At 50.4% G+C, this 26,995-nt stretch overlaps 1 protein-coding gene across 5 annotated transcripts in view; it reads right to left on the reverse strand.

The window, feature by feature from the left end:
- The window catches only part of WDR59 (WD repeat domain 59), a 1,538,892-nt gene that overhangs the window by 331,312 nt on the left and 1,180,585 nt on the right, over positions 1-26,995 (reverse strand). For all 5 annotated transcript variants that reach the window (XM_069604207.1, XM_069604197.1, XM_069604168.1 and 2 more), the window contains one exon: positions 23,941-24,074. In XM_069604207.1, coding sequence (XP_069460308.1) covers positions 23,941-24,074 — 134 coding nt within the window. The remainder of the gene's footprint in view (positions 1-23,940; positions 24,075-26,995) is intronic.

Genomic DNA, 26,995 nt, shown 5'->3' on the forward strand with positions numbered 1-26,995 from the left:
GAGCCACAAAGAACTTGGTTATTCTTTTGAACTTTTTTTGTGGTGGAGAGAAACCTGGGGAAGGGAGTCATTCCCTGGAACTGTGAACATTATCCATTTGCAACTATTGTTGGATGTTTACCTTTGTGTTGAGCTTGAAAATGTATGCGCTTTCCAAATCAAACACAATAATTAGCACCTTAGAGTTACTTTTACAATGAGAGGGATATGACAGGATTTCGGACACAGAAAATCTTTGCTTTAGACATCTTTTTACAGGACAGACCTTTTTGTTTGAGGTAGGGAAATACTGCAGAGATTAGGGACAGTGAGGCATTTTCCAACACACTTTATTATTTAATAAAGGTTATACCAATCACAATGAGTCCTCTGTGTCTGTGTCTCATTCCTGGTTCCTCACAGCCCATACAACCCTATGGAGTCAGGCAAATCCGGCCACTCCAGGGCAGCAAGGAGGTCAAAAGACAGGTGAAAATCTTGCAGCACAGCCATTTTAGAGTATATGGTAGTCTAATTGGCATTAAGCTGTGACAGGCAAAAGTGTGCAATACTACAAAAAATAAAACATTGTAAAAGTATCAACTGCCACCAGCCGATCATGGACACATCATTAAAGTAACCATGTAGCTAAAAACAAAGTTACATAAACACAGTGTCCCGATCGCAATTCACGGCATGTAACGTGATCAGTAAAAATGAAAAAAAGCTCTTTGCAATGGAGAACCAAATTCTACTATACTTATTTTATTTATATTATTTATTGGATATTTGTAAGGTGCATATACAACAAATGCTGTTTCAAGGCGCCATAAGACAAAAAGGGAGAAAAATACAATAATGGTCCTACTAGGCCTTGACACATTTGGATCGTGCAAGTGCGAGGGCAGGGAGTGCCGGTCTGCGCAAAAACAAAGTGCTAATGTGGGAAGGGAAAAGGGTGAAGAGGCGAGGTGCAAGTGCTAAGGGGAGGCCAGAGGGCAAGTGCCAGAGAATGCAGGTAGGTGCATGGAAGGGGGATTGGACTGGGATGGGGGGCCTGGTGCCTTGTAGTACTCAGAAGGAACCAGACAGCCAGTCACTGAGGCAGATGAAGGTGTTAGCAGGGGAGGGGGGAGAGAGAAGGAAGAGGAGAAAAGGAGGGTCTTGAGTAGCTTCCAGAAATTAAGGCGATCCGGCTCAAGCCTCAAAGGGGCAGTGAGACCATTCCAGAGGGAGGCTCCTGCGGAGGAGATCGATCTACCCCACACTCTTTGATTAGAGAAGCGTCCGATTTGCAGAGAGTTGGAGGTAGCATACCCAGAGGCTTTAGCAGGGAGGTATTTAGGGAGAGAGCGCTGGATGTAGCTGGGTCCCACGCCCCAGAAAGTCTTGTGGATGACGCAGATGGTCTTGAATTTGATCCTAGTAGCCACCGGGAGCCATTGGAGAGATATTAGGGTGGAGAAATGTGGTCCCTGGGCTTGAGGCCAAGGATCAGACTTGCAGTCCTATTCTGGATTAGTTGAATGGGTCGAAGGGAGGATGAAGCAGATTGAGGAAGAGGACGTTACAGTAGTTAAGCCTAGAGAGGACCAGAGCTCTGGAGACATTGCGTTTCTGAGTTTTGGAAAGGAAGTGGGAGGGCAGAGAGGTACAGAGGGTCAGGGAAGGCAGGGGAGATGTCGAGAAAACAGAAGGGTTGTTAGTGGCCCCAGAGATGCAGGCTTGGATATGAGCCCTCTTCTTGGAGCGAATAAAGAGTCTGTATTGGCTTTGGAGCAGGCGACAGGCCAGTTTGTCAGAGGATGAGGTTTATAAACATGCCACCAGTCCCGCCGGAAACCTTGAACCTGAGGGATCTCATTTTTTGTTCAAGGAAGGAATAATCAAATTATGGCACTTCCGCTCAGCCACTCTGCACTTGCGTTTCAGAAAGGCTAGGTCAGAGTCATACCAGGTGTTGCGCTTAGAGGCAGGCTTTATTCGGATCCTCATAATGGGCAAGGATATCCAGGGTGTTGGTGATGGAAAGGTGAAGATTAGCAAGGGCAGAGTCAGTGTGGGAGCCTGTGGCAGAAGTGGAGTGGGAATGAAAGTGGCAGCAAAGGCAGCAACGGACACTCGCTACATCGGTCGAATGACGGAGAAGGAGACAGGCAGTGCAGGCAGAAGCTTAGCAGGGGGAGCTAAAAGATCCAGATGAGAAGACAGGAGGGAATGGTCAGACCAGGAGAGATGTGTAGTGAGAAGGTTGGAGATGGGAATGTCCGAGAAGATGGGAGCATCCAAGGTATGTCCGGCAGTGCGCATTGGACCAGAGGGATGAATGGTGAGGGTAATAATGTCGCAGAGGCTGTGGAAGAGCCCACTGGGAGCCTCGGAGAGTCAAGGTGGATATTACAGTCACTGAGGAGAAGCTTGGCGGTAGAGGCAAAAAAGGAAGAGGTGAGATCAGACCTCTCCGAGAGGAAGAGGGCAACCGGACAAGGGGTCCTGTAGATGCTGGCGAAAGTCAGCAAAAGGATTGGAAAGATGGCGAGCCTGCAGACGAGGCATTCAAAGGAGGAGTAGGACTGAGTGGGAGTGATAGAAGCAGGGATCCAATCAGGGAAGTTCAAGGCCACTCTGCCTCCAGACTAGTTAGAACTGGTCTTGGAGAGGATCTTGTAACTCTCAGGGAGGAGTGTGACAAAAGCATTGACAGAGCTGGCAGTGAACCACGTCTCAGTGAGGGCAAGAACATCGAGGTCAAAGTCTTCGAGAAGGAGACAGATATCAGAAGCGTGTTTGACGACAGAGGGAGAGTTGAGGGTAGCTAGGTGGAACTGGTTCCCACATTTGAAGGTCTTCCGAGGAGGGGTACAGGGACGTGGTATGCCCATCAGAGATGGAGAAGGGGCAATAGGGGGTGGCCGTCAGAGGAGTGGCGGGAGAAGGGAGGAAGTTGATGAGAGATGGAAGACGTTTATCAAGAAGGAGAAGGTTGGGCTGAGAGCCCTGGGCCGTAACAGTGGCATTGTGATAGACACTGATGATGCACCTTGAGGATGATAAGCCCGCCAAGAGTACTTTCCATCTGGTGCCTCGATTAATTGTTAAGCTGCGCGTCTCTGGAGCGCTGCGTACCTGAAGTTTCAGTTGCTGATCTCGCCGGTGATGCCAGACTGTTAAACCTCCAAACTGAATGCAGAAATTGTAACGCTAGGAAGCGACCCCAACCCAACCCTAATGGAACAGGGATGGATTGGAATTACCTCCCAACGCCACTGGGTCACCTCCCTGTGGATTAAAGTGACGTCGGGACAGTGCAAGCACTGACAGGGAGGTGATGAGGTGATGAGCTGATCGGATCCGGTAGAGGTTCACAACTGGAGGATGAGAAGTCCACAAAAGATGTCCAGGCACGATCCACCAAGGCAGTTGAAAATCAGGAAGACTGGTACCCAGAGCCAATAGACAAGAGAGATCCAGGTAAACAAGGAGATCAGGAAGAGAGTGGAACCGGGGAACAGGAAGGCCCAAGGAGAGGGAGAGGAGCTGGAGGACAGGAACCACAAGGAAGGGGCCCAACAGGAATTAAGGGAGCCAAGGCCAGAGAAAAGGACAAGGAAGCAGGAACCAAGGAGCAGGAACTTGATGCCAGGCACCAAGCGACGGTAAGTGGGAAACAAACCGCGTTAAGACGCGATCAGTAGAGGGCCGGACGCTATTTACAGCGTCTGGCACGAAAGCGAGGCGTGGGACGCTAGCGAGACCGCGCCTGCGTACTGGCCGAGCGGGCACCAGAACGAGGCTTGGAACACAAGCTTGACTGCCCGTTCCTGGTTACCCGCGAGGTCCGCGCACGCAAGTGAGCGCCGGCCTGCTGCCTACAGCCACGCTTCCCAATCCGGTAATATGGGTATAACTGCCACGTCCGGGAACGGATGCGATGAGAAGGCCAGGTAAGTGTCCTAACGCCATACCCCCCTCCAGAAAGGCCGGAAGAGCCCGGCTTCCAAGGAAAACGGGCATAGAATTTCTTCACCAAACGAGGGGCATGAACGCTCTCAACAGGTTCCCAAGTGCGGTCACAGGCAGGATAGCCCTTCCAGTCAACCAAATACTGCAATTTACCCCTAAAGAAGCGGGAATCACATATTTCTTGCACCTCGAATTCAGGGAAACCTTCCACGTCAATGGCAGCGGGTCGGGGGCAGGCACGATGGAAGGGATCCAAACGATATGCCTTCAAAAGAGATACATGAAAAACAGGATGGACCCTCCAGGATTCCGGCAACTGAAGTTCAAAAGCTACTGAAGATATCCTCTTGACAATCGGAAAGGGACCCAAAAACTTGGGAGCTAGTTTCAAGGGCACGTTCCGTGCGGGCAAATATCTGGAAGAAAACCACACTAGATCACCCACCCGGAATGGTGGCTCGGGGCTTCGACGTTTATCGGCCTGTCTCTTCATGGCCTCACGTGCCTTGGCCAGGGTACCAGCCGCTTGACGCTGTCGATCTTGGATCTCGGTGACAAGGCGATCAGCCGAAGGAACATTACTTGACTGTACTGGTGTAAAAGGCAGCAATCTGGGATGAAGGCCAAAAGTACAAAAAAAAGGACTGAGTCTGGTTGCAGAATGAACGGTATTGTTATATGCAACTTCGGCCAAATCGAGATGCGACATCCAATTTGTTTGGGAGGCATTGGCAAAACAACGGAGGTACTGCTCCAACGTCTGGTTCGTCCTTTCTGTCTGTCCGTTGGTCTGAGGATGGTATCCAGAACTGAGAGCCCTCTGGATGCCTAAATGCTGGCACAATCGACCCCAAAAGGAAGAGATGAACTGAGAACCACGGTCAGATATTATCTTGATAGGTAATCCATGCAGACGATAAACATAGTGCAAAAAGGCACGCGCTACTAAAGCAGCCGTGGGAATTCCAGGGAAGGGAATGAAATGGGCCAATTTGGTGAAACAGTCGACAACAACCATGATGCAGGAATGACCTTCGGAGGGCGGAAGGTCGACAATGAAATCAGTGGCGATTGTATGCCAAGGAAAAGGCGGAGTCTCCGTGGGATGTAAAAGACCTACAGACTTCATGCGTGGAACCTTGACTTGGGCACAGATGGGACAGCATTCCACATAACGTCTGACTTGCAAAGCCCATTTAGGCCACCAAAAATGTCGAGAAATGAGTTCTTGCGTAGACCGAATACCACGATGACCCCCTATCTTGGAATCGTGAAAGCTTTGTAGAATAGTTTTGCGAGGCTCATCCGTGGGTAGGTACAACTTGTTCTGGAAAAAAAGCAAACCGTCCTTCTCCCTAAACTGGCGACGTCTCACTAACGTATCCCGTGAAGAGTCAGACAAGGTAGCTTGCACAACCTTATGCAAGAACGACGGCAAAGCCAGTAGAAAATGCTTGGGAGCGATCACAGGCAGGTTCCGTCCCTCATGTTGCACATCAGCAGCCAAAGAACGAGAAAGATCATCCGCCTTCACATTACAATTACTGGGTACATAGGTGACACGAAAATCATATTGTGAAAAGAAGAAGGCCCATCGAGCTTGGCGGGAGGTCCGACACTGCAGAGAGCGTAGAAATTGTAGGTTTCGATGGTCAGTGCGTACCTCAACTGAAAAGCGTCCTCCAAGAAGATGATGGCGCCATTCTTCAAAGGCGGTCTTGATGGCCAGTAGTTCCTTTTCGATAATGGTATAATTCCGTTCACTAGCCGTAAGTTTTCTGGAATAGTAGGCCACAGGAAACTCCATCCCAATGCTAGGATCCATCTGAAGTAGAACGGCTCCCACAGCAAAATCTGAAGAGTCGGCCTCCACGATAAATGGCTGGTCGTCTTGAGGATGATGTAAAATAGGCGCGGAACTAAAGGCTTTCTTTAGTTGCTCAAATGAGGCGGCAGCATCATGCCCCCAAACAAAGATTCTCTTACTGCTGGTCAAACAGGTCAAGGGTGCAGTTAATTGCGTAAAGGATGGACTGAATCTCCGGTAGAAATTAATGAATCCAAGAAAACGTTGAAGAGAATTTCTGTCGCTGGGGACCTTCCATCCTAGGATCGCACGGACCTTGGCTGGATCCATGTGTATACCCGACGTACTGATCACATATCCAAGAAATTCAATATGGTCTTGGTGAAAAAGACATTTCTCCAGCTTAGCGTAAAGGTTATTTACACGTAGCCGCCGAAGTACCTCCTTTACTTGTACTATGTGCTCTTCGAGATTCCTTGAAAACACCAATATATCATCCAAATAAACCCAGACTGAGGTCCCGATTAAATCGGAAAATATATGATCCATTAGGCGCTGAAAGACTGCTGGGGCATTACATAGCCCAAAAGGCATAACTCTGTATTTATAGTGTCCGTTTGGAGTCTTGAAAGCCGTCTTCCATTCATCCCCGGCCTTTATCCGTACCAAATGGTAGGCTCCACGGAGATCAAACTTGGAAAACATTCTTGACTCACGTAGAGATTCCAAGATGGATCGAATCAAAGGAAGTGGGTATCTGTCCTTTCGAGTAATGTCATTTAGTTGGCGATAATCAACACATGGGCGCAGAGTACCCTCCTTCTTCCTTACGAAAAACAGTGGAAATCCTGCCGGAGAATTAGAAGGGGCAACATACCCTTTCTGAAGACATTCATCAAGATACTCCTGCAAAACCTCTTTTTCTTGAGCGGTCAGGGAATAAACCTTGCCGTGTGGAATCACAGCATCGGGCAATAGGTCGATGGTACAATCGAAAGATCTGTGAGGAGGTAAAGGTATGTCCTTAGGTTCAGAGAAAACCTCATGAAATTCAGCATATTCGGAGGGAACTGAAGAAACAGAGAGTAAGCGTGGCACACCAACCCCCTCAGTCTGGGTGGCGATTGAAGAGTGCGTCGAAGAAGAACTGACATGGCAACAGTCCTGCATGCAACGATCAGAACTGAAGACCAAGGTCCGGGTCTGCCAGTTGATGTTGGGGTTATGATGTAACAACCAAGGCAGCCCTAAGATGATCGGATAAGAGGGAGTCTTGATAATATCCAAAGAGATCTGTTCATGATGTTCCTCAATCCACAAACTTAGTGTATCGGAGTGTTGATGGACCGGACCCGAAGACAACGGGGTACCGTCAATAACTTCCACCACCGAAGCACAGTTCTTTTCAATCAAGGTGATACCATTCTTGATGGCAAATTCTGCGTCCATATAATTTCCAGAGGCTCCACAATCCAATAATCCTAGCACCTTCATGGGTTCTCTTCCTGACCAAGAGACCTTGAGTGTTAAAACCATAAGAACGACAGACTGCATGGGTTGTCGGACCTGTACCGAATCGGGAAGGACTGAAGAAGAAGAGGGGCCCATCGTCGCCTTTACCCTAGACGATAGGCCATTCAGTTTTCCGACTTTCGAAGTGGTCTTGATGGACACGTACTGAGATAATGGCCGGAGGCCCCGCAATACAGGCACAACCGTAGGTCACGCCTACGTTTCTTCTCGGCATCAGATAGAGGACCTCTGACCGCTCCTAGTTGCATTGGTTCAGGAGTTGGTTCAGACGAGGTAGATGCTTTGGCTGGTACTGGAATGAATCTTGATATGGACCTTTCCAAACGGCGCCTCTCACCCCTTCTCTCAGACAACCTGTGATCGATCCGCATCACCTGTTCTTGTAATGCTTGCAGGGTTTCAGGTTCAGGAATATGGAGAAGTTCATCCTTATATTCATCTCTCAACCCCCTACGAAAAAGGGTCTTTTGAGTAATCTCAGGCCATTGTGAATCGGTGGCCAGCTGACGAAAACGGCTGATGTAGGCGATTATATCGCTGGATCCCTGCTTCAGGTCCATGAGCTGATTTTGCGCAGCTGCGGCGAGGTTGGGAGACTGGAACACTTCCAAAAAAGCCTTCTCAAAGGCCCCAAAGTCGTCCAGGACTGGACTCTTGGCAGCTACCAAAGGAGTGGCCCAGGCCAATGCGTTTCCGGTGAGATTTCCCAGAATATACCCAATCTTAGCCTTATCCTGGTTGAAATGCGTAGGACGACACAAAAAATGTATTCTACAATGATTGCAAAATTCTGCCACCCGTCTAGGATCTCCATCAAACTTTATTGGGGTGGTCTGAGCCATCACAGACTCTGCAGAGGTACTGGGGTTAGTCCCTTGAGCTACCAGCTGACGTAAGGCCAAGTTCTCCTGATGCAATACAGACATCTCGGCGCGTAAGGCCCTGATCTCATTCCTCAATTCTTCAGAATCCTCCATTTCAGAATCGGAACTGGTTGTTGGGCGTCTTAATCTGTTAAGCTGCGCGTCTCTGGAGCGCTGCGTACCTGAAGTTTCAGTTGCTGATCTCGCCGGTGATGCCAGACTGGTAAACCTCCAAACTGAATGCAGAAATTGTAACGCTAGGAAGCGACCCCAACCCAACCCTAATGGAACAGGGATGGATTGGAATTACCTCCCAACGCCACTGGGTCACCTCCCTGTGGATTAAATTGACGTCGGGACAGTGCAAGCACTGACAGGGAGGTGATGAGGTGATGAGCTGATCGGATCCGGTAGAGGTTCACAACTGGAGGATGAGAAGTCCACAAAAGATGTCCAGGCACGATCCACCAAGGCAGTTGAAAATCAGGAAGACTGGTACCCAGAGCCAATAGACAAGAGAGATCCAGGTAAACAAGGAGATCAGGAAGAGAGTGGAACCGGGGAACAGGAAGGCCCAAGGAGAGGGAGAGGAGCTGGAGGACAGGAACCACAAGGAAGGGGCCCAACAGGAATTAAGGGAGCCAAGGCCAGAGAAAAGGACAAGGAAGCAGGAACCAAGGAGCAGGAACCTGATGCCAGGCACCAAGCGACGGTAAGTGGGAAACAAACCGTGTTAAGACGCGATCAGTAGAGGGCCGGACGCTATTTACAGCGTCTGGCACGAAAGCGAGGCGTGGGACGCTAGCGAGACCGCGCCTGCGTACTGGCCGAGCGGGCACCAGAACGAGGCTTGGAACACAAGCTTGACTGCCCGTTCCTGGTTACCCGCGAGGTCCGCGCACGCAAGTGAGCGCCGGCCTGCTGCCTACAGCCACGCTTCCCAATCCGGTAATATGGGTATAACTGCCACGTCCGGGAACGGATGCGATGAGAAAGCCAGGTAAGTGTCCTAACATTAATGGGAAAAAGGAGAGAGGACAGAGACCATATGTGGAGTCCATAGGTCCGGGCAGGGAGCAACAAAGAGGATGTCAGTGACAGTCTGCCTGGAAGAAGCTTTGACGTAGGTGTCGGCAGTGGGCTGACCTGGATTAGAGGGCAGGAGATCCTTTTTAAACCTTTTCCTTCAAGGCTTCGAGAGGGAGGTAGGATAAGTGATAGAGTTGCAGTTGGAGTAAATAGGCGAGATGGAGAGCACCATAGATGGATGGAGAGAGCAGAGAGATGGAAAGAAAGAGGGGACAGAGACAGAGAACTGCACAAAGCACAACATCTCACCAGGTGGCCTAGCAGCAGACAGATGCCGATAAGACGGGCGCAGACAGTGTCCTTTCCGGACTCTTCAGGGATACATCTGGCCAGTCAGGCCCTCCTTCCAACAGGACAGATGCAGCGGGTGAAGGCCTTAGGTTCTTAAGTCAATGATGCATTCAGGTAGATAGATTTCCTCTCCGGTGAAGGCCTCACAGGAGGAGACCGAGTGCTTAGTCAGTGATGTCCAACAGCACACAGTATGTTAAAAGAACATTGCTTGGATAGTCATAGTACCAAGAACTGGTCCCAGCTGCCCCCCACACTAGGGGAGGGTAGAAACCAAGACCTCAACGCCAGTCAAGCCACAAAGGCCCTCAAGCAGACACCTCTCGGTTCCACACTGATCCACATGGAGCAAGGAGACAAAGAAAAACAGGTCTTCAGGGTATGTACGAGCAAAGTCAAACCCTCACCGACACAGGAGAGTTGGGGGGGGGGCTGGGCCTGTCACACTGCTCCTTGGCACCCAGCACCCCCAAAACCAACCCCAGCTCAAGACACCAGGCCAGGAAGCATTAGTCGGAGGGTCCCCCCTTCGTCAGGGAAAAAACGGGAGCGTCCCGTGACAAATAGCCCCCCTTAGAGGGGATTGATGCCAGGAGGAACCAGCAGGGCAAGCGGCCACTCAATTGCACAAAAAGATTTAAATTCAGTGCGGTCGGGCACCTGTAGCAAAAGAAGACAAGAGGCAAACAAAGCAGTGGCTCATGGCGACCAAGTTGGAGATGCTCGGTTAGAATCATCAGGGGTTCAGGGGTACAAAGCAACGGAGAAATTACCTTACCGTAATGTTCTTTCTATGGATTCTTCTCCCGTAGATTCCTCATCATGATAGATATTCATCTGCTATTTTGCTGTTCGGAAAACCTTTCGCCAGGGGGCGTAGTGGACCTCGACTCGGCCGTCGTACTGTCTTGTCTTGCTCTCGATCATCGGCTCTGGACGGGACGTCCGGCGTTGTGTATATATACCACGTCATTACGCCCCACAGTTCCTCTACATTTTTCCTCTTGTGATTCAACGCTGCAGAAGACAAACCACAGGAGGCTAACCAGATATTAAAACATTAATGAGGGTGCACCCCAACAGGTTGACCCCACAACAATATGTGAAGAAAAACATTTACTTTTTTGTTTTCTTTTTAAACAGAAACGGTCATCCCAGAGCCATCACCAGATGTCTTTTCGCTTGGACAGAAGCAACAACCAACAGAAGTTTCTGAGCGGGACGGATGGGAGGGTGGATGAGGAATCTGCGGGAGAAGAATCCACAGAAAGAACATTACTGTAAGAGAATTTCTCCTTCAATGGATTGCTTTTCTCCCGCAGATTCCTCATCATGATAGACTCCCAAGCAGTTAGAATAACGGAGGAGGGCAGAAAGATTTAAACCAGCAGATTCTGCAGAACCGCCCTGGAGAACCTAGCACCAGCTCCCTGTGCATAGTGCTTGGTAAAGGTATGTAAGGATGACCAAGTGGCCGCCCGGCAAATATCCCTAACAGGGACCCCTCTCTGGAGGGAAGTAGAGGCTGAGGCCCCTCTGGTCGAGTGAGCCCTGATGCCTGCTGGAAGCTCCTTGCCAGCTGATTGGTAACATTCAGATATGCACAGCATGATCCATTGTGACAGGGTCTGTTTAGGCCTTTTATAGACAAGGAATGGACTAAAAAAACTGGTCTGATTTCCTAAACTCAGACCTATGGGCGACATAGAAACTTAACGCCCTCTTGGGATCAAGGAGGTTCTGAGGGAAGCAGAGGCGGGTAAAAGACAGGTAAGTCGAGACCACCATGGGGCGCAGGCAGTATGGAAGCCTGATTGCCAAGCTCTCTCAGAACATCCAGCGATAAGTGAATTACATGAGTTAGCCCAGCCCGCAAATAGCTGAGATTTGTCGCATGGTGAAAAAAAAGCTGAGCACCATTGGCTCCAATTTCAGAGAAAATCGGACCCGATATCACCGAAAAATGCAGCCTGCAAAACTGCTCCCACCCACGCCAGGGTGAAGGCCTCCGGAGGAGGAGGAGCACGGCGCACATGGTGAGTCACCTGGGGGCGCCCCGGACGGCAAGGGAAGACCCAGGAGAGAGCCATCCAGGCAAGTAAATTAGCAAAGGCACCTGAAACACTGGGAGCAGAGCACAGCGACTAGCGGCGCCCGTCCTACCCAGAGGCCTCCCGTACCGAACCGGGTGCTCCTCCCACGAGCCCGAGACCTGGCACGGCACTGACAGGAGCAACAGCTCAAAGTTTTGGAAACAGTGTGAACCTGGGGAAGAGCCCAGGCAATTCAGTGGCGCCTGGGAGGACACACGCCTGGGCTGCTGCATTGCAGCACAGACGGCTGCAATTGTCCGAAGCCTGGGACAAGGAAGGGTCCGCTGCAGAAACCCTGGTGTCCAGAAAGAGTGCAGAGTGAGCCCCGGTGTGAGTGGTCACATGGGGGCACGACTGGAGCCGCGGACGTCGAGGCGGGGCATGGAGGAGGATCATCACCAGACCGCTGCGCCTCCCTTGAGTCACCACGGCACCAGGGACATCCACAGCTGGAGAGAGTGAGGCGGCGTCTGCCTGGAGATGTGCACCCCTGGCGCAGCCAAGCCATGGCGGACCAGACAGCACAGAGAGCCAGCAAGGGACATGAGAAACATGCTCCAGGGGTTCAAGCAACTGCGCAGCCCGGGGCCCAGCCATCTGCGGAGCCTCCCGGGGTAGAAGAAGGGGCCCTGCCTGTTTGAAGGCACCCGACAACTTTGAGTGCCCCCGGAAGACACTCTGAGCACCCTTACACACAACAGCCAGGTAAGGAGAGCGGGAGTGCCACGGGCGGCACGCAGGCCCAAGGTCCCTGACTGCGTGGCTGAGCAGCACGCAGAAAGGAACTTCCAGACAACGTCCATCACCATTAGGGACAATCACCCCCCAGCCACTTGATAGCAGCAAAGTGGTTTGCAGTTGAAAGCCAGCACGGCTGTGACCACAAGCTCACAGCCCAGGATAGAACCCTCGGAAAGAGCAAACCAGCTCAATTGAGAGACCAAGCAGGGACTGGAACCACAGCCCCCGGCCCGACTGGAGGGACCGTGCATCGACTGCCTCCACTCTAGAATCAGACGACTCACCGCCCCAAGAGTGGCCAAGTGATCAGATCTAGTTGTGCGCCAGAGGAGGCACACAGGGAATAAACCCCACAGGGTAAAGCAAGCTACCCCCTCGCCAATAGCTCAGATAAGCAACGCACCATAGACCCCGGTGCGAAGGCGTCATCCAGGACAAAGGCCTGCGGTTCACCCTCATTTTGACATAAAAGGTGCGAGAAGCAATACCCAGCGCACTGCCTACTAATCTTCAGGAAGCGGAGCACAGTTTCTGGTGACCGCAAGTAGTGCAGCAATACAAGGGCCTTGCAGGCGGCGAGTAGCATCGCAGAGAGCAGGCAGCGCAGTTCAGCACATAAAATAACTACAGGGGGCACGCCCTCCGTACAGGGGACACAAACAAACACCCAGAGAGACGGGCGCGCCCTGCATGCAGACCAGCATCACAGCCTCATTTGTCCAAAAGCTGCAGAGATACCGTGGAGAATCCACACAAGTGGCCACCCTCCCTACCCAAGAAGACCCTCTGATCCTGTGGGGGGTGGAGGGAAGGAAGGGGACCAAGAACTTTCCACCAAAGCAGACATCCGCCTATTGCTGGGGGAAATTCGAGCATTTCGAACCAGCATGACCACGACGATCAGCATTTTACAAGACAAGATTCATAAAATAGAGGACAAGGTCGAGGCATTGGAAAATTACCAGCAATCAGCAGACGTAATGGAGATGAGAGTTGAGGGTCGATTGCAAGAGCTAGAACAGAAAAAACGAGACTTAGAGGCCAAGGTCGATGACCTAGAAAATAGAGAGAAGGGCAAACATCAGAATACAAGGCCTTAAAGAATCCCCCGGCGAGACACCTGCTACCCTAGAAAGGAGTGTCAAAGACTGTCATGGCCACTAGTCATTGGCCCAGTCCTTCCTCATCTCCAGGGTCCCATTGGACCCAGTCCTGGCACCTCTAGCGCCAGGCTCATGTTAAAGTGTGCTCTGCACACTCTAGGCATAGGGTGTGTGCAACTGGGCCGGGCGTGGCCCAAGGAACAGAACTGGAAGGCACGTGCTACAGGCCCAAAGAAGGACAAGGTGGAGTTTGTAGGCGGAGCTATGGGAGGGTCCTGAACCAGCCTATATAAGGCCAGCTCATCCACGTGCCCTCGCTTCGCGTTATTCTTCTTCCAAGCAGCGTAACGCTCTCCGCTGTACCTACCTGTGCCTCGCTGGATTACAACCTCATCTTCGAGATTTCCTGGGAATGCTTCTTACCAGCAGTCTTCCGCCTCATCTCCGCGAGCATCTTCTCTCCAACTACTCCGTCGCTGCAGACGCTTCTTACCTGCTGCCAGTTGCTCCATCTGCTACCAGCCTCTACATCGCTGAGCGCGCATCTTACCAGTTGCCAGTCTCCACATCGCTAGCGCTCCAGCTTCTGCATAGCTGAACGCACCTCTTACCTGCAACTCGTTGTGGCCTGTGCCAGACTCTTCTTCTTACCTCCATTTCATTACGGTCGAGTCTTCTTCCGAGCCAACATTCCACCACAGTCGGAGCCGGAGACGCCCTCTTGCCACCACGGATCTTCATCGAAGACCCGGACAGCATTCTTCATCGTCGGCCTGCACCTACGAGGGAAAAGAACAAACAGGTTAGAACTTATATACACTCACACGGCCGCATATATACATGAGACAGTACAAGAATTACCGCTAGACAGAATACAGTCATTCCGACTGAACTATAATCATACTAAAGACTTACCTCATACTTGGATTGGTCGCAGCCGGTCTGGATCAACCTTCCCACGCGCCAGTGAAGTTAACTCGGCCCGTTGTACGCGCCCCTGCTAGGAAAGGCAGGACGGATAGCTCAACATTACAAAAGTACAGGTGAGCATCTATGGGAAAGTGCTTGCCCACCATATTCTGGCACAAAAGGGCTGGGGGAAGTCACAGGGTCCCCACTCCGTTCTCATTGCCTCTCCTCTCCACACAGGGGCAACATCCATCTCCTGAGCCGCAGGTCCAACCAATCTCGAAAGGGGAAGGTGATTCTGAGGAACCTGACCAAGGGAGGGCTCCAACCGTGCCCCAATGCCCCTGCGGAAACCAGGTGAGCATTACATAGCCTCAATACTCCCCGCCCCAATTACACCCCAATTGGAGTTCGAGAGTATCCACCGAGCCGGGTGTCCACCGGGCGGACCAAGATCTGTGCTGGCAAGGTCTCATCACTATAAACACAAGGTGGTGATCCTCCAGAGAGCGAGAGAATTGGACTCAATAAGCATTGAAGACTCCAAGGTCAAAATCTTTCAGGATCTCTCAGCAACCACCTCAGGCCAGAGAAGAGCATGTCACACCCTCACTTTATGGTTGCGAGAAAAGAGAACGAGATACCGGTGGAATCATCCATTTGCCCTGGTCTTCACCCATGAGAATGAAGAATTCAGGGTCACCTCAGGAGAAGAGGCCGAGGGAGTCCTCAAGAGCCTGCTAGTAGACCCGGACGTGAGCGCAGGAGAGGAAGCACCTTCATCTTCGGAGCCGGCACGAAAACCCACGGGCTCCTGGAGGCAAAAAAGCAAGACCAAAGGCGGCAAAAGTTGCAGAGACTAATCACTCCGTAACATGAAGCTTTGAGAGAAGACAACACATGTTAAAATGGACTCGAAACAGCAGCCGGGCTGGGCACTACAGACAGCTGGTATTGAGTAGTTGCTAATGCACCGTAGTCATGGATGGTTTATTCGACAACAGGTTCTAGGGGCGGCACCCGTTGTGTGGCCCTATCTTCACACCTGGGGCATCTCTGCAGCTATGGAAGGAATGTATTCACTCTCTTTTTTCTTTCATATTCCTTAACTTTTCTTCAATCCTTACGGGTGGAGGGAAACGCAGGGCCTGACCAAACCATGCAGACCTTGGAATATACGACAAAGCACTCTGAAACGCCACTGAAACGGATATCGACGCAATGTGTCTGGAAACGGGCAACTAGCTTCAACATGAGTGACAATGTGGGTTAATGCTCTCAGAATAGGGACTCTCAACGTGAAGGGTCTCAAATCGCTGCAGAAGAGATCAATGCTGAGTAGAACTTTCAAACAATCCAACCTAGACATCCTGTTTGTGCAGGAAACAAAATTCCTACTAACGGGGGAATTTATGATAAAGGGGGGTTCCTTAGAAGGGTCGCTATGGGCTTTGGGCCAGAAAAGAAAGGGGGGTAGGAATACTTTACGGTTCCTCCTTGAGGCTTCAAATTACTCACATATGCAGGGACCAGAATGGAGCATTTCTAGTTGTGCACGGCTCGTTAGGATCCACCCCAGTCACACTGTGCTCTGCTTATGCCCCAAACACTCAGCAACTATCTTTTTGCATAGACCTGCTGGCGACGCTGGAGGGGGAACGAGTAGGTCCTGTTATCTGTGGCGGGGATTTTAACCAAATAATGGATCCTGCGCTTGATTGGCATTCTGACCGCACAGGAGCCCCCTCTCCCCGCCCGACAACATGTCTTTCCAGCACCTGATTGCTGCTCACCATTTAATAGATGCTTGGTGCACAACACACTCAGCTCGAAAAGCCTACACTTTTTACTCAAATCCCCACCAAACATTTACACGGATAGATTATATATTCTTGGAAAGTAACTTGGAGCACTTGATCACGGAGGTGGCCATAGAGGTGGTGGGGTGGTCGACCTGATATGGCCAAGGTCGAGCTGAACCTAGGGTGCAGCACACCGGTGGACAGTCGATGGAAGTGTAACGATACGCTGTTCAAAGACAAGCGCTTCTGGGAGGGCCTAGATGAGGAGATATGCGACTTCTTCAAAAGAAACAATACAGGTGAAGTCCCAACCCCAATTGTCTTGGCGGCTGCAAAATCCACAATAAGAGGGCTCATATTAGCGCAAGGTGCCTCAGTCAAAAGAGTGAAACAATTGAGGGAATCCCAGAGTGAAACAACTGAGAGAATCCCAAGTCAGTAAACTGATATTAGAGAAAGAGCAGGCCCTCGCAAAAGAGAAGGGAGAGGGAACTGAAATCAGAGCAGAAATCAGATCCCTCAGGCAGGAGCTAAAGGATTTATGGAAAGAGAAAGCATTAACCAGTCTGAGTTTTATTAAGCAGAAATACTTTGAAAGGAGAGAGCAGACAGGGCTGTCTTGAAGGTTAGGTCATTCTCCAATCTAGTTTTGACAAATCCCACTGGTATCACGGCCCGGTTCGCTCAATTCTACGAGCAACTCTATGCCTCAGATAGACCCCCCTCCCCCGAAAGCACTGAAGGGTATATGTCAAAGGTCGTGTTCCCCCCGCTATCAAGTGAAGATCGAGACCAGTTAAACAGCCCAGTAACCACGGAAGAGGTTGATCATGCCATTTCCCAGGCTCAGCACCGGACACAGACCAGACACAGACGGGTTCACCCCTGCCTTTTAAAAGAGATTTAAAGGCGCTCTAACCCCGTTCCTTACTCTCCTTTTCAATAGCATACTGGGTTCAGGCACAGCCCCGCCGTCCTTCACAGACGTGAGAATCATAGTTATACCCAAGGAAGGGAAAGCCAAACTGGACTGCGGCTCATATAGGCCGATCTCACTGTTAAATGTCGATGCCAAGGTCTATGCTAGCATTCTGGCCAAACGATTAAGCAGCGTCCTTCCCCGACTGGTACACAGCGATTAGGCGGGATATGTCATGGAACGGCAGGGCGCGGACAACGTCCAGAAATATCTGGACCTCATGGCCTCCATCCCACCGTCGGAAGTAGAGCCCACTTCGATTTCGGTCGACACCAAAAAAGCTTTCGACCGGGTGGAATGGAAGCTCATGTCAGATGCCCTGCACAAGGCGGGTTTGCGTCCAGACTGGATCCGGGGAGCCAAAGCTCTGTACCAGAACACCCGAGCCAAGGTAGTAGTAAATTAAGTTGCATCACAACAGTTCAACTTAACCAGGAGAACCAGGCAGGGGTGCCCCCTTTTCCCGTTGGTCTAGGTCTTCGTCATGGAACCGCTGGCCTAAAACATCAGGCATAATGTTAGGATCAAAGGATTCCATATATATGGCGTAGAGTATAAACTGGCGTTATTTGCAGATGATGTAATGGCCTATGTCACTTATCCTGAACAATCAATTCCGGCCCTCCTGCTTGAAATTAAAGAATACGGGTCGCAATCTGGGTTTCACATAAACCGACATAAAACAATAATACCCCCTCTTAAAGAACCTGATCCATCCCCCTCCCCTACCCCACAGACATGGGGTTTCCAGGTCTCATAAAGCAGCCTAAAATATCTAGGGATAACAATAACTAGAAATCTCCAAGACCTGTTCCAGTCCAACTACAAAAAACTGTGGGCAGTGATCCAGCAGGACCTCGGCAACTGGAGCATTATCAACCTTTCCTGGGCCGGTAAACTGACAGCGATTAAAAATAATGTCTTGCCTCGACTCCTTTTCCTATTGCTCCCGATTACTCTCCCCAGTACATTTCTGAACACAATCAAAGAAACTCTGTTAGCATTTCTTTGGGACAAGGGCAAACCTTGTAGTGCATAAAAGACCCTCATCCTGGTGAAGGAGAAAGGGGGCCTCGCCTATCCAGACATACACTCTTATTACGCTGCAGCCCTACTCCGTATTTTAGTGGATCAAATTAGAGAGTCTAAAAGCAAGCAGTAGGTTACTCTAGAGAATGAGATGTTTGCGCCAGCAACTATGGGAGAATGGCTCTGGCCCTCCACCCGGGACGCTATCACACGTAGAGCAAGGGAACATCCGATTTTATCAGCAGTCTGGCCGCTATGGAACAAGGGAAACCCAGGTATGCAGGTCATTACAACATGGCTGTCACTGCTTAGTTGCATCTGGGCCCTGCCAATTAGGGATTCCATCCTAGAACCCCTCTGTTTCCAGCCCAACACGAGCAGGGCTTGGATAGAGCTGGGCAGTTGTGGAAAGAGGGCTCTTTTTTAACCAAAGAGGAACTTGAAGCCGCACAGCAAGGTCTGATCATTAAACCCTTGCCCTAACTGCAACTTAAAGGAGTCCTCAAAGACCGTAAATGGAACGGCCAGCTGCGGTGCCCCTTGACCGCATTCGAAAAAATTCTGCACACGCACTAAGGCACCAAAGATCTCATATCATGCATGTACAGAGCACTCATCTATAGAGGCCATCTCCCCCCTCCAAGTACCAAAGCAAAGTGGAACCAGGAACTGGGATGGGTGGGCAACAAGACGGGTTGGGATGCCATATACAGGACGGTGTGGAAATCCTCCATTGCAATGCAGTACAAGATGCACAATTGTAGAATACTTATGCAATGGCACCTAACCACCCCCCCCACCCCCCAACGTTTAGCCAAAATGTATCAAAGAATTTCGCCCTTTGCTGGTGAGGGTGTACACAGGTCTGCACATATTGGCATCAGTGGTGGAGCCGTCTGCTGATTCAGTAGTTCTGGAAGGAGATCCTGGGGTCGATCTACAAGATAGAGGGCATTCACAGAGACGTATACCCCCTCCTGATTCTCTTTGGGGTCGAACAAGAGGAAGACAGATACACGCTCCTCCCTAACATGCAGAGAAACTTGCTACTAGCAGTCCATGGTCTGTGTCACAATGGAGTGGAAGGCCCCTTCTCTCCCCACAAAAGAGGTCTGGCTGAGAAAAGCGAAAGAAATTTATAAAATGGAAAGCCTGACTGCCCTTTTAATGGAAACTGACACATTTAGACCAGCAATGGCTACCATTCATGCAGTTTCACAGAGATTCTCAAGCAGCCCCGCTCTAGAGGGAACTCCCCCGCTCGTGTCGTACTGTAAATCACGTTGCTGTACAAGCCCCTGCAACCTAAACGATCTTAAACTCCCACACGAAAGCAGTCTTCACGGGGACCCTTACACAGAAGTGTTCCCCTGCATCATACTCATCATCGGAATTGGCAGGGTTCCTCCACGTCAATAGTCATACTCCATTGGCGAACATTGAACACTAATGAATCCAGCTAGTCGATTATCGCCGTCCATGGTCAGGCCCACAAAAGGGTGTGAGTTGGGGGAGGGGTGGGCATCCTGTCTCTCATTTCTTTACCTCTCTCTTTCCTATCCTTGTCTTCTTCACTACTATCCCCCCTCCACATTCCGATTCTGACCTTTTACATGGTGGGGGGGGGGGGGGGGGATCTCTCTCACACCTGTTATCTCGAAATTGAAAAATTTACTGTCAGTGGTCACATTGTCTATCTTGTCAATTGTTTCATTGAGCCTTATGGCCGATGCATCTGTAAATATGTACACTCAACATTAGTAGCATAGATATTTGTGCAAATTTATATACTACTTTCCATTGGTAGTATGCTATTGTCAAGAACAATAGCATACTACCAATGGAAAGTAGTATATTAATTTGCTCAAATATCTATGCTACTAACCCTCACTTTAATGTTGAGTGTAAATATTTTAATTTTTGTTGCCCTTTTGGGCATATACGTGCTTTTAAGGTCCAATTTTGTGTTTTTGGGCCTACAAATCTTAGCTGTGTGTCTAATCTTTTGATTAAATTAACTTGATTCCTTAACCTCTCCAGCCTTTATGTGACCACCCCCAGCTAGTATTTGTTAAACCTAGCCTGCTGCTTTTCATTCACTACCGCTAATGCGTGGATGATTTGGAGTAGCTGTTGAATCTGCTCTTCTCTCTCCATATCGGACTTTAAGAGAGACTTTCTCAGGAAAGAACTTCAGGAATCGAGGTTTCCAGCACAAGGCTTGTAATTCACTAACCCTCCTGGAGACGTGATTGCGAACAAACAGGCAATTTTCAGGGACTACAGCTGCAAAGAACATGAATGCATAGGCTCAAATGGAGCCGCCATCAAAAAGGTCAAAACCAGATTAAGATCCCAATCTGGGACACCAAAGGGGTTTGGCGGAAACTTGTGGAGAAGGCCATTCAGGAATGGGGCCATGACTGGAATGGTGAAAATTTAACCTTGGTCTGGAAATCTTTTAAACACAGACAGGGCCACAAAATACCCTTTCATTGTGGCAACCGGAAGGCCTGAAGAGGCCAGTGACAGAAGGAACTCCATCCCTGTGGTGGTGGGGCAAGAGATAGGGCCAGTCTCGCGTTCCCTGCATCACACCTCAAATCTTCTCCACCTGCACCCATACAGAGGTCTAGTAGAAGGTCTGCATGCAGCCAGCAATACCTCAAGCACCTCCTCTGAGAGGGCCCAGTCATCATACCTGATTCTCTCATGAGCCACGCATACAGGTTGAAGGAGTCCAAGGTTGGGTGGAGCACCTGACCTTCCGGCTATGTGAGGAGATTCGGACGCTGAGGCAACCGGTTAGGTGGACAGATGGTCAGATGCAGGAGATCGGAATGCCACGTTCTTCTCGCCCAATCCGGGGTGATCAGGATCATGCATGCGCAAAATCTCTTCAAACTCCTGAGAACGCAAGGAATGATGGGAATCGGAGGCAAGGCGTAGTGGAGAGGGAAGAAACACACCAGAATCCACCTGAAACGCATCCCGTAGTGCAACGCTCGCTGGCAATTCCTTTGAGCAAAACTATCAGCACGTCCTGTTGGACGCAGTGGCAAACAGATCCACTGCAGGGGTACCCCAAAGATTGAAGACCTCCTCTAGAACTTCCGGGCACACTTCCCACTCGTGTGAGATTGTGCTCTGCCTGCTCAAAGCATCCACCAAAAGGTGTTCTCTGTCCCCGTCAGATGAACTGCAGAGCGAGATCTGGTTCTCTCTCAACCAAAACCACAGCTGAATTGCCTCTGTGCAGAGTGGGCGAGAGTGCACGCCACCCAGTTTGTTGAGGTAATGCATTGCCACTGTGTTGTCTGTTAGGACGAGGACATGCTTCCTTCTGAGAGATGGTGCAAAGGCCCTCAGGGCTAACCTGATGGCCCGCGACTCCAGCCTGTTGATATGCCACTTGGCTTCTGATGGAGACCAAAGGCTGCTCACCTGCAATTCTTCGCAGCGGGCGCTCCAACTCTTCAGGGTCATACTCTTGACCACTCGGGCCTGGGGCCAAGGTGGCCACAAGTGTTTCCCCGCCAACAGATTTCTGCGCATGTTCCACCAGCCGAGTCCGCTGACTACCTGGCTGGACACTTAAAGGCGATCCATGAGCACTCCCAGGTACTGAGAGCACTGGTCCCTCAGGAGCCACTGGAGGGATCACATATACACACCTGGCCTTTGGCACTATAAAAATACAGGAGGCCAGGAGACCCAATAGGCGGAGGAAGGAAGTCACTGGAATAGTGGCATGGTTCTGAAACAACGGCACAATCTGGGCGATGTTGCTGACTCTCCTCGGGAGGAAAAGCCTTCCCTACCCGGGTGTCTAGGACTGCTCCGATGAACTGGAGCCGCTGGACTGTCGTCAGAAGGGACTTCAAGTTGAGGGAGAAGCCAGTCGTCCAGGTATGGAAATACATGGACCCCGGATCTCCTGAGGTGAGCAGTAACTACTGCCATGAGCTTGGTGAAGACCATCTGCGTGGAGGTCAACCCAAAGGGAAGCAATTTGAACTGAAGGTGCTTGTCGCCAATGAGGAACCTTTAGAACTTCCTGTGCTTTTGGTGCATCAGCACACACAAATCAGCATCCTGTATGTCTATGGACATCCGCCAGTCCTGGAGTTCCAGAGTGGGAGAATCTCAACGTCACCATCCTGAATTTGTCCTACCTCAGGAACTTGTTCAAGGCTCTGAAGTCCAGGATGGGACAGAGACACCCTCCTTTCTTGGGCACCAGGTCGGAAATATCAACGGGAGGTACCTCTTCCACAGCACCCTTCGATGACAACAGGATTCTCAGTTCTACCTGGAGCTCCGGTCCCGGTTGGATCGGGGTGAGGTGGAGGTCTGTCTGGTGGCCTCTTTAGGAAAGGCAGACAATAGTAATCCAAAAAAGAGGAAAAAATCCAAGACATTGCGCCCAATAGGGTGGAAAACATGTTTATTATTAGGTTGGCCCTTAGGTGATAACACGTGTTTCGGCCCTTCCTGGCCTTTCTCAAATCAGGGCTAATACATTCCTTGTACATCCATATAATTCCTCGCCGGGAGTCATAAATTCGTTTTAGTGAAGTCGGACTTGTATTGGGTTTAATCCCATCTACATCAAATTTAGTAATGCTTCAGACATACGCGTTGGCCTGATGGTATCTTGGAAAAAGCCAGGTCTGACCCTGGCGGGTGGGACGGCACTCACCCGCAGAGTCGTAATGTGCCGGTCCAGAAACAACAGTGCCGGTGAGGCTTACCGGCACCGTTGTTTCCAGACCGGCACACTCATAATGAGGCCCCTGGTCTTTTACCTTTGGGTGACACACTGTTCTACCATTGGGTTAGATGGTTAAATCTTCCTAACAACGCCTTGGTGCCACAGGAGTTGGAAGTGTCCTCGCTGTGATATCTCCTAGATCAATGATGCCGCTTCTTAAGAGATGAGGAAAATGGTTTGATTGGCTACGGAAGTAGGACCTTTTCTTCTCCTTGTTTTTCTTTTTTGCTTCCTTGTCTCCTCCTCTGTTCCAGGAGTTGGGCCCTCTGTACCTATCACGGGGAACTTCAATTGGCACAGGGAAGGGTGTTTGGGGGGCACAGGGCCAGCTTGACGACCCACACTCTGTAGGCGGCCTTGGGACTCATTGACTGTCAGGGACTGCATTGTTCAATGTTGTGACCCACACCACACATCGATATTGTGTGCATTGTTGTGACATCTTGGTGTTGCAGTCACTGCATCACGTAAATCCTAAAAGCTTGGGAGCAGGCATGATGGCACAGACAAAAAGGGATTTTATCCAGCATTCATGAGACAACGTGCAAGGAGCCCAGGTCATGTGTCCTATTGTCCCCCATTCATAGGAAGGCAATATTATCTCCAGGATCAAGAAGGCAGGTCAGTAGTGGTGAATGGTACGGAGCTACGCTATGTACCCTGCTTAATCTTTCTGAGATCATATTGACCTGGCGGGGGATGTCTACCAAGATGAGGAATTTGTGAGAGGGTGCAATTCATTGGAAGCTAGAGATTGAAGAGGCAGGAGTGTGTACACCAAGAGAGAGACAGAGAGAGAGCGAGAGAGAGGGGGTGGGGGGAGAGAGAGAGAGAGAGACACAGAGACAGAGAGAGAGAGAATGGAAACTTTGCAAGGTACAAATGAAATGGTGGAAGATTAACCAACGTTTCAGTAAGCACAGCAAAAGAAAGTTGATTGCATGCTATCACCAACTGTCACAGTGATCTCGGAACATCATCTTACATGTACAGCTCCCCAAGTGACTTGTGCACAGGAAGCAGGCAGGAGATGTCCTGGATGATCACTTTCCCGGCTGCCTTGATGGGTCGGGTGCTAGTGTCTGGGTTCTCCCTCTTCATCTTCCAGCGACGCGATTTCTGGTGAAAAGAAGGGTATGAGTTAGGTTAAGGATCAGCAATGGGAGACAGGACCCTTTATGCCTGGAATGGTAGTTTAGTAGAGCGGTCTTTGGAGAACCAAGACAGAAGTGCCTTATAAAAAAAAAAGCAGAGTCACTGGAATTAGGTCAAGTGAGTGAGATACATCTGGATTGATGACTCCTACTCAAAAGAGAAGGGTGGCTGCAGGGCAAGGTGATTAAAGACAATGATATAGCAGTATCTGAAATAGGACATTGCAGTTTTCTATAAGGAATGGAGTGCAGGTACCTAGGCCTCATCACGAATGATACCAAGATTCTCTGTCTCGGCATTGGTCCCCGAGTGGCTGATCTGAACCTAACAAATAGGCACTGATTTAGCAGACCTTCTCAGGTGATCGTAAAGATGGCTAGCAGTATAAATCCAAAAGTAAAAAAAATATAGAACTGAAAACACAAATTGACTGCTGCAGAGGAGGAAGGAGAAAGGAGAAAAGAGTGAGGAATAAATGGATTATCAATATCTGTTGACCCACATCAAAGGTTGTTGTTGCCTAAAGGATGAAAGGATGGTCAAATGGTCAAACGAGTGGATTGCAGATATAGGAAGGTATTGAAGATTCAACATGACTGTTAGCACATGGCAGTGGTACATTCCTGCTAACTAGACAAATCACTTACCCCTTAGTAATATTCTTTCAATGGATTACCTTTCTCTAGCAGATTCCTCATCTGATAGTTATCCTCATCCAGCTCTGCGGCTCGGTAAAGTCTTCTACGAGGGCTTAGTGAACCTCGACTCGGCCGTCGATCCATCGGCTCAGGATGTGATTTCGGCCGTCGTATATATACCACGTCACTGCGCCCCATACCTCAGTTCCTTTTTCCCATTCACTCGACACGCTGCTCATGAGCAACATAGTGTAATTGAGTTCTCTACTCTTTTTCTACAAACATCTCTTTTCAGATTTTGTACTTTTTCCTCAACCGCGAGATGTCCACCCCTCGGATATCGGGTTTTACACGCAGCACCGACTGCGACTCTAAAATATTGGTGACCAACCCACATGAAATCTGTGTGTGATGCCTTGGCACGGGCCACGACACCGAAGGGTGTGCGTCGTGTAGTAAGATGAATCCCATTGTGGTAAGATGAATCCCATGTCCGGGCGTGAGTGGACAGCCAAACTCGCGATGGGCTGACCACGGTCTAAATCTCCTGCGTGGTTGACCGTATGGTCCTCGGAGGCCGAAACGGAGGGGCATACCCCGAAAAAGAAAGGCATCGGCGCAAGACGTAGAAGCGGTCCCAGTCACGTAGCCACTCTTCCTCGTCATCTTCTCATAAGAAGAAAAGGCACCACTGACGAGATTCCAACTCTTCATCGGAGAGAGGTAAGTTGTCGGCCGGGCCGAACACTCGTGGAAAGAATTTAGATTGCAAATGCTCAAGATGTTTGAAAAACAGTTATCTGTATGTACTGGTGCGCCCCCCAAGCAGCAGGCACCAGTTGCTGCAGAGGCGCTCGGTACTTCTTGACCCCACGCAGAAACCTTTACCCGCGCCATCAGTGTCAGGAGAGCCTTCGGGCTTGATGCCGAAAAATGCACTGAAACCCTCGAAGCTTGAAGGAGATGTGGTGTCTGTGCATTCCCGTACCTGGATGACTGTTTGATCCGAGGGAAGTTGATGGAGCGGGTTTTGTCCCACCTGGAGGACACCTGCTCACTAATCCACAGGCTGGGCTTCTCCATGAACTTGAAGTCCCATGTGACACCGGTCCAGAGGCTCCAGTTCATTGGGGCAGTCCTAAACAGTGGGCAAGGCCTTCCCCCCTCCCGAGGAGACAGTCAAAGGCATTGTGCAGATGGTGAACCTTTTTCCCGAACCATGCCACCTTACAAGCAGCTTCCTTCCTCTGCCTCTTTGGCCTCATGGCCTGCTGTATTTTTCTAGTGCCAGAGGCTAGGCTGCAAATGAGATCCCTACAATGGCTCCTACGGGGTCAGTGGTCCCAATACCTCGGGACCCTCACAGGTTTCGCCAGGGTTTCCAGCTCAGTGGTCGACGATCTTGGTTGGTGGGCCGACAGCAGCAATCTCATGGCAGGGGAACCCTTTTGGCCTCTGTTGCCTCAGGCTGGAGTGGCCACTGATTTGTCTCTGAACGGCTGCAGTGCTTACTGCGAGGATTTGCAGGTGAACGGACTTTGGTCGGCAATGGAAGCCAGGTGGCACATCAATAGGCTGCAGTTGTGAGCCATCAGGTTGGCCTGAGGGCTTTCATCCCGACTCTGAAGAGGAAGCATGTCCTGATCCTGACGGACAATACGGTGGTCATGCACTGCCTGACTAAGCAGGGTGGAGTGTGCTCCCTCCCCCTCTGCAGAGAGGAGATGCAGCTGTGGTTCTGGCTATTGGAGCACCAGATCTCGATCTCGGCAGTTCATATGGCGGGGTTTGAGAACAGTTTGGTGGACGCTCTGAGCAGGCAGAGCATGGTCTCACACGAGTTGGAAGTGTGCCAGGAAGTCTTCTCTCTCTGAGGAACGCCAGCAGTAGACCGTTTGCCACAGAGTCCAACAGGAAGTGCAGACAGTTTTGCTCGAAGGAATTCCCAGCGAATTGCACACTAAGGGACATGTTTCTGGTGGATTGGACCTTCCCTCTCCACAAAGCCTTCCCTTCGATTCCCGTCATCCCTTGGGTTCTCAAGAGGTTTCGAGCAGCCATTATCTTGATTGCCCCGTACTGGGTGAGGAGGACATGATACTAGGACCATCTGGAGCTGACCATTTGCGCACCTCTACGGTTGGCTCGTCGCTGGGAAATCGTGACCCAGTTGGAAGGTCGGGTGCTTCACCCAAACCCGGAATCACTCAACCTATATGCGTGGCTCTTAAGGGGATGAGGGTATGG

The sequence above is a fragment of the Ambystoma mexicanum genome, chromosome 1p (assembly GCF_040938575.1).
Source record: "Ambystoma mexicanum isolate Mex_15411 chromosome 1p, UKY_AmexF1_1, whole genome shotgun sequence".
NCBI lineage: Eukaryota > Metazoa > Chordata > Amphibia > Caudata > Ambystomatidae > Ambystoma > Ambystoma mexicanum.